Source organism: Scardinius erythrophthalmus, assembly GCF_964197995.2.
Source record: "Scardinius erythrophthalmus genome assembly, chromosome: 9".
NCBI lineage: Eukaryota > Metazoa > Chordata > Actinopteri > Cypriniformes > Leuciscidae > Scardinius > Scardinius erythrophthalmus.
In genome coordinates, this window is record NC_138229.1 from 46,020,973 (window position 1) to 46,029,960 (window position 8,988).

General features: G+C 42.2%; 1 protein-coding gene across 1 annotated transcript; it reads left to right on the top strand.

Moving 5' to 3' along the window:
• Window positions 1–6,299: 6,299 nt before the first annotated feature.
• LOC308695670 (uncharacterized protein F54H12.2-like) lies at window positions 6,300–7,607 on the top strand (the record flags this gene model as incomplete). Its single annotated transcript, XM_081373848.1, has 1 exon — window positions 6,300–7,607. One exon carries the CDS (start codon window positions 6,300–6,302, stop codon window positions 7,605–7,607), a length of 1,308 nt encoding a protein of 435 aa, XP_081229974.1.
• Window positions 7,608–8,988: the final 1,381 nt, after the last annotated feature.

Consider the following 8,988-nt stretch of genomic DNA (forward strand, 5'->3'; position numbering starts at 1 on the left):
TGAAGTAATCTGAAAACGCTTTATATCTGATGCTTTCATTTTTAAAGTTCACTCAGTGTTTTTAACTCTTTCCCCGCAAGTGTTTTGCTCATTTTCACTAAAGCTTCACGGCCCACAGAATATTTTGTTGTATGAATATCTGAACATGTAATATATCAATAGAAAGAATCAACACTCTGCTTTAAAAAAACACACACACACACAAAAAAAAAAACATGCATTCCTTTTTTTAACAACACTTGAATGTGGGAAAGTTTAATAATAAAAAACATTTTGAGCAAAAAGCTGAGAAAATCATGTTTATGTCAATAATACAGGTATAACAGAAATGTTCTACAAAAGTGTATAAATATATCTTTATTATAATGTATTTTGTTCAAGAGATTATATCTGCTGCTGTACTTTTTTAATGTACTTTAGGTATTTATTTTGCAATGTACACAACAAGATAGTATATTAAAGTTTTCCTGATTTCAAAGTGTGTGTATGTCTTCACATTTATATTTAATTATTTTTGCACTTTAAATGTATCATTTTGAATACTGATTAAAACAGCTTTATAATAAACTATTAGTGTAATGATAATATATTTCTAATGAGCTGAAATGCTATTAAAATGTTCTTGAAGTACATTAAAATGCAGCCTCAAATATATGATAACTGTAGTTTAAGAAATATGAAAGTATATTTTAAATGAACTGTAAAGAAATACACTTAAATGCACTAAATGTACTTGAAGTGGTTCCATTTTAGCACAATTTAATATATTAAAATATATTGCAAATAACTTAAAATTGATCTTAAGCATATCTTGAAATACACTTAATATACTGTTAGTAGTTCTTATGCTATGGCACCTGTCAAAATGATTGATGACTTCCGGTCCCGCCCACTAGATATGACATCTGGTCACCGCCCTTCCGGTTGTCCGTTGAGCTGTCCCGCCCTTTCTGGCGTGTATAGATATGGATATGGATTGTTCTATCGAGCGTTCGATCATGCGTTTTGACAGTTTTATCTACCACATATGTTGTTTTTTTTATCTATTATCTTTCTGGCATATGTTGTTATGGTTTGCCCTATCGTCCTAGCTAGTCGTAGATCATTTGGTTTTGACAGAAAGTTTGAAGACTGTGTCACACAAGCATTATCTCTTGCACACAAGCTGGGTGTATTTTCTGTGTTTGTGATAGACATCTGTTTTTTGACAGAAAGTTTGAATTTGCGGTCTGTATTCACTGAATTGGCCATAAACACTGATATCTCTGCTACGCAGACGTCCACCCTCACATTCCAGAGTGATGTATATAAATGGGGGGGTAGTGTGTTGTAAAACCATCAGCAGAAACATGAGCTACATGAGCATGGATGGTTTATCCTCTCCTCAATCCCCAGAGCCGGGTGTGTGCGACCAAATGATGGAAAGGCTGACTATGGCACCAAGAAAAAAAAACCCTTTCGGGCGCATCCGTTTGACAAGTTTTCTCCATGAACTTTCGGAATGGACTACAGCTGAATATGTAATGTGTAGGAACCGTGTATTCGGATACAAATTTCACAAACCAACTCGAGTTGTTACACTCTACACCACTGACAGCGTCGGAGAGTTTCAGCCTGGGGAAGATACGTGTGTGGTATTTCCTGAAAAAGACTGGACTCTCTTCTACAATCGTGTCTGGAAGGATCTGAATGATGACGGCGAAGAGCCTTTGTACATTTCGGAGTGGGACGGGGTAACCGATAATGTTCGGTACCGCGTGGTAGGTGACCATACTAACAAGAGCCCTACTGATTCTGTTTACATATTCTGTTGTAGAGACAAGACAAAGCTCAACAACAAGCGGTCGGGACGCATCCAGCCTAACGAGCATCACGATCTGTATGAAATGCAATTTTTGTTCGACTGGTGCGATCTGAATCTCCTGAATATGTTTTTTTCAATCATCAACAAAATGTTCAAATGGTGTGACATGCATGACGAATACAGCAAAATTAAAGTGCAACTGTTCCACCCTCAGACATGTCCACGGAGTGGCATATGGTCTCGACCATCCCCACCCATTTACTACAGCCATCCTAAAGCTCGCAAGCCAGACCTATCCAAATAACGCCTATTAATCAGGTTTTGAGTGCTACAACAACCCCGCCCCTTTACTACAACTATCATAAATTCCTGCGACCAGACCCTTCCAAGCAGCATTTATAAACCATGGCTGAAGACGCCACTTCAGAACACCATCATGTATGTAGCTGCGGTATCTCTTTCGGCAGCATTCTCGACCCTCCCGACGACAACGCAACCCTCCATACTCTGACTGACGCCTGCGGGTCATTGGGCATACACAAAGACTGGGCTCCGGCTAAAACTATCAAACGCCGCATAGACTTTGAATCATGCATTGAAAGCGATTGGGGTCCGGGTAACATTTTCAACCCTGAACCATTGGACCTGCGCAAAGACTGGACTCTGGCTGAAAGACGCAAACGTAGCTTAGACTGGGATCCGGAGATCGAGTGCGACTGTGGTTGTACTAAACCTTGGTCACCACCACCACCACCACCATCCAACAAAAAGCTTGAATCTCCCAACCTGGCTGACCTCTCTCACGCTAAACCCGGTTTCGATGCTACAGACGGATGTTTCAGTGACGTGGGATTCAAAATCATAAAAGCCGCGACAGTGGTTTTGCTGCAACATCTCATCGGAAAGAAGCTGAAGGACGAGTGCGAAGGTTGTGAGATTGATCACCCCAGTCAACTGCAACATTCCTGCCTGTTCGACCCACCTAACTACTACTTTGACACACATTTTGATGAACTTTCAGCCAAACTGTTTAGACCCTATTTTCATGCCATCATCGGTATCCTCCTAGGACGGTTGGGGTTAAAATCTCACTCCCAACGTATTCAAGGAACAGTCGGGACTATTCTGCACGAATTAAAAGACGAACCATTCATCGCCGCTAAGCTAGAAGAAATCAGGACGAGACTTCTGGACAAACCCTGTGAGGAAATAGTGCACGACGTCGTTGATCTCTGGGAAGGTATTTCGATCGTGAATGGAGAGTGACCAAGACCCCACCAGTATGGGTGCTGCCTGTAGCCTAACCAGCTGTATGGAATTCCTGTTTAAAGGACATTACAGACGACAGATGACCAAACTGATGAATAAGATTATCGATGATGCATCACGCGATGGTCATCCACCTATGGAGGACTCTACACGTGAAGCAAATTTCAAGAAACAAATGGTGTATATAAGAGGATCGGCTAATTCATGGGATGATTTGACGGATAAATGCGCTCATGGTTTCGATCCGTACGTTGTGATGATAAAACAGGTTCTAGATATGATGTGTGAATCGCAACTTCCGCTCGGGGTCACCGATCTGCTATGTACTTGTACCTATGTGGTTGATGTGTGTACCGAGTTGGTGAAGAAATCAAAAGATTATGACTCTGATGATCAGGACGAAATGTCTGAAAATGTCAATGAAATTGTCGTAATGTACGTCAATTACATCCTAGACAAAAACATGATGGCCTGTCGTGATTTTCTTTTCTGGTTAGACTATCAGTGATCCATTTTACTTAGACTATGCATGTAACGTCGTTATATCTAATTTTACTATATTCAGTTTTGTACTAACATTATTATATTCAATTTTACTTAGATTTTGTTGTACTAACATTATTATTATTATTATTATTATATCCATGTATACTATCTTGTATTATATCCATTTTACTTGCGTTATATTAACACCATTTTACTTCAATCATGTATCCTGTAATTTTTTTAATAAAAGATTGATTCAAACCACATGTACGCGTTATTCTTTTGCAGCGGTTGAAACGGTAGCATGTCGGAGCTCATGAAAAAGGCTTATTATACACCCTCCAACCCCGGCTCTTTAGGGGGTAAAAAACGATTAAAAGACGCCGTCTTAAAAGATAGCGGCGTCCGACTAAGCGATAAAAAGGTTTCAGAATGGTTGTCTGGTGAGGATGCTTACACTTTACACAAAACAGCTCCTATAAAATACAAACGAAATAGAGTGGTTGTGTACGGGGTCGATACCCAGTTCCAGGCCGATCTAGTCGACATAATCGCCTATGCCAAGGATAACGACGGCAATAAATATCTGCTGACTTGCATAGACGTATTTAGCAAGTATGCGTGGAGTCGCGTGTTGACGAATAAGAGTGGGCCTGAGGTCGCTAGAGCGTTCGAGTCTATACTCGAGGAGGGTCGTGTGCCACAGAAATTGCAGACGGATCAGGGGAAGGAATTTTTTAACAAACAATTTCAAGATGTAATGAAAAAGCACAACATTGATCATTTCGCTACCGCTACCGATTTGAAAGCCAGCGTCGTAGAACGATTTAATAGAACGTTAAAGAGTCGTATGTGGAGATTTTTAACAGCTACAAATTCTCGACGATACATAGATGTTTTACAAGACATTATGCAGGGGTACAACACCAGTTATCACCGAAGTATCTGCATGAGACCCGTGGACGTCGACAAAGTAAACGAGGATCAAGTGTTTCAAAACTTGTATGGTGATATAAAGAAGACCGAGAGAGCCGTATTTAATTTCAAAGTCGGCGACGTCGTCAGGATTTCTAAAGTGAGAGGCCCGTTCGCCAAAGGTTATGAGCAGAACTACACGGAAGAATTTTTCACCATATCCGCATGCATTCCGCGACAACCCCCGGTCTACAGACTCAGCGATTATGACGGTGATGTCATCGAGGGGGTTTTTTTATGAAAAAGAGTTGCAAAAAATAATTGTGAGTAAAAACAAATCTTTTAAGGTGGAAAAGATTTTAGGTCAGAAAAAACAAGGGAAATCTACGCTTGTTTTAGTGAAATGGCTAGGCTGGCCTTCAAAATTCAATAGTTATATAGATAAAAAAACACTGTTGGACTTAAAACACCCCGACGTTTAATGGATGAGTTCATACGAGCGAAGGACAGTCATGGATGATCAAGGGTTCTACATTACGCTACCGTGCAATGCATCGAGCTCGGTTTACCCCGAAAATCGCATATCCGGCTATACAACCAGGTTAGCAAAAGCTATACAATTGAAAGGACAATGGGAGGTGGGGCTCGCCGAAATCGAATATCCTAGAAGTTGGTATAACTTTAATGACAAAGACGGGGGTTTCACCCTGTACACAGGCCCCGTATTCAAAAATAGTGTGGGCCCCAAAGACACAGTTAAAAAAGACTTACCCACGTTTTTTGTATCGAGGATATTATACATATCTGGTGGGTACTACGCGAACATTCGTGCGATCCTCCGCGTGATAAATCAACTTCTAGCACCGACGGCCGTATTGGATTACGATGAATTAAAAAACAAAGTGTTTCTGATCGCGAAACCCAATGTTTCAGTCAGCTTTCAAGGCAGACTAGCCACTATTTTAGGAATGATACCGGACGATGCTCTCGGACGCTCGAACTACCATAAAGAAGCAGATTTTACTACGAGTCATATCACGTACGCTCCTCATCAATCCGATATCAACGCAGGGTTCTACACAATGTACGTTTACACCGACATCATTCAATATCAATCGGTCGGTGATTCTTACGTCCCGCTTTTGAGATGCGTACATATATCGGGTAAAAGCAACGAGACGGTCATTGCTAGATACGACAACCCGCATTACGCATCGATCAACAAGGATCACATCACCAGCATTACCATAGAGTTGAAGGACGACCAAAACTGTGAAATACCATTTTCTTACGGGAAAGTCATCGTAAAACTACACTTTAAGCCAACGAATCATTCTATTCTTTAAAATGAGTTATTACTATGGCCCTAGAGACCACAATACCGCGGACTATGTGGACTATTACCGAAATCAGGCCGGCGGGGGTTTGCCAGGCTATGCCGGGGGAGGGGTTATGTACGGGGCAGGGTTAGGAGGACTTTTCAGAGGTTTGTTCAGGATGGCCATACCTCTGTTAAAAAGAGGATTTAGCATCGCGAAACCCCATCTAAAATCCGCTGCTAAAAATATAGTATCCGACGTCGTCTCAAACGTATTGACGCGCGCGCATAGCAATAATGCTAATGCTCAAGACGGATCTGGACTGATGGTCATGGCCCGTAAGAGAATGTCTAAACCGCCGGGTGTGAGGAGGCGTGGTCAATGGGGTAAGAAGAAGAAGAAAACAACAAGCGGAACAAGGAAGCGTCCAGTCATACGCAGAAAGCGTAAGAAGTCTGTTAGTCGAAAAGCATCTGTCAAGAGATTCGTAAAAACCATATTCTAACATGGCGCTACTGCATCGTATGTCGGGGGAATGCATCAAGTCCGAGTTGGACTTATTTACGGTCCCGCTGACACAGACGGTTATTGAGAAAAACGGCTATTTAGAAGTTGCCCCTTTATCCGCCATATCGGACACCGCTCCATTAGAGTTTTTTATCGCAGGCAATGGCGATGATTATGTGGACCTAAATAACACGATGCTCTATCTACGCCTGAAAATCACGAGACCTAATGGAGAGAACATCGTGCATCCTGCACGGGTTGCCTTAATAAATTACCCCGGAGCCACCATATTTTCACAAGTCGACGTGACCCTGGGTGATCGTCTGATATCGCAGAGTTCGAGCACCTACCCTTACCGTTGCATCATAGAGAGTCTGATCAACTACAGTAAAGATGCGTTGGAATCTCTTTTCTCCGCCGGACTGTTTTACAAAGACACTGCCGGTCACATGGATGTGAATGACCCCGTAGGCCGTAACGCGGGGTTGACAAAGAGATCGACCTACACCACCGAAAGTAAGGTGGTGGAGCTGATGGCCCCTATACACAATGATATATTCTTTCAAGAAAAACTTTTGCTGAATGGAGTTGACATCAAGATACGCCTAATTAGAGCAAAGGATGAATTCTGTCTGATGAGGTGTGATGACGTGGCTTACAAAATAAAAATAGAGTCGGCGTCCCTATTTGTCAAGAAAGTTGCCGTAGCACCGCCAGTGAGACTGGGACACGCCCAGGCGTTACTCTCGACAACCGCAAAGTACCCCATAGATAGGGTGGTTCTAAAAAATTTCTCCATACCTGAGGGTACACGTGTTTCAAATCAAGAAAATCTGTTTTTAGGGACCCTACCAAAATCTATCGTCATAGCCATGGTCGACAATGACGCATTCACCGGTTCCTACGAAAAAAATCCATTTGCTTTCAAACATTACGATCTTGAGTTCCTGGCCGTCTATGTAGACGGTCAACAATTCCCCTCCAAGCCTCTACAGCCTAATTTCGAAGCTGGTACGGCAGTGCGTGAATTTTATCAGTTGGCGATGACGACAGGAAGACATCTTAAAAACCAGGCACTCTCTATCGACAGGGCTGATTTCCTGAACGGATACACGCTTTACGCGTTTAACCTCACGCCTGATGAAGACTGTGGTCAGCACATTTCCCTCATCAAGTCCGGGAATATCAGACTCGAAGCTCGATTCAGACAACCGCTGCCGAATACCGTTAATTTATTAATTTACGCCGTATTCGACAGCATCATTGAAGTGTCTAACCGGCGACAAGTACTAGTCGATTACTACTGAGATGAATACTCTACAACTGACTGCTATCATGGATAAAATTACGTGCAGGACTCATTTTCTCGGCGTGCTACCGAGCGATCAACTACCCGAAAAACCGCTTAGGATCTTACCGTCGATGGCCGTCATAAACACCCACCCTGCTCGGCTACCGGGAGAGCATTGGGTTGCCGTTTATTTAACCCAAGAGGGAGCCGCTTGTTTTTTCGATAGTTTTGGCAATCCGCCCAACAGCCCTCGCTTTCCAATCTCCATCAATAACTTTTTAACTGGCAACAACGTCGACGTGTTATATTCCGACAGACGCGTCCAGGATTTTTCATCAGATACCTGTGGTCAGCATTGTGTGTTTTTTCTCTATCATTTAGTCAGAGGTTACGACTATAACCATGTGATGAAACTATATACCAATGATTATATCAAAAATGATAAAATGGTGTCCCTCTTTGTAAAGAGATTAAGACCGCATGTTTGTAATGATAAAATGTTATCCTGTGTCCCCTGTGTGCAGACGTGTTTGACGTATAAATAAAAATCTTGAAACCATTATATATTTTTAGCGTCTTTTATTTAATGTATTTGTTAAAATTCCAACCATCGCTTTCGTTTGAGAGCCGGCGATTTAAACACAGAGTCTTCGGGGTTTGGAACCGTGTAAGGCGAATATCTTTGTGTCTTTTTATAAGGTCTAACACGGGGAGGGCTGCCGGGTTTACTCTTTAGAGACTTAATCTTGCGTCTGACCTGCTGATTCGGTACTGTAGAAAATGGGATGTTTAATTCGGCAAAGGCACGTAGAAACTCCGACCATCCTCGAGGTCTCCGTTCATCCCTAACGTTTTGCGGTGCCGTAACATTTTTTAACAAATCGACCATGTGCGACCCTTGTACGGCTTTACCCCTGAACACAAACTCCCCCGATTCGTTCCACGTACTTAGCGCTTTAGCTTTAGACATCTTGTCTAATATGTATCTGCTGTTTTTCACACTTCTCGAAGGTACGTTCTTCAGAACTTCATCGACAATGTCCTCCCCCTCAGCTCTGCCGTCTTCGACATTATTATCACCACCCACTGGTTCGTCTTTATGATTGAGATCAGTATCGGGTAGCGAAAGCGTTAAAACACTGCTCTCACGATCGCCTTGTTTAACGATGGTCAAAAACCTACTCAGGGTATTAGTGTAAAGTTTGGCTTTTTCGTACGGATTCAGGTCAGTGCGCGTAAAATATTTCTTATGCTATCATCCAAATCGTTTTCCACGCTCCGTTGAATGTTCTCGTGAACATTTTCTCTATTCATCTTATCCAGTTGATGGTGCGGGACTAAATACATCTTCTCGGCATACTCCATCCTATCGATTTGCTATTAAGCTTGATATAAAG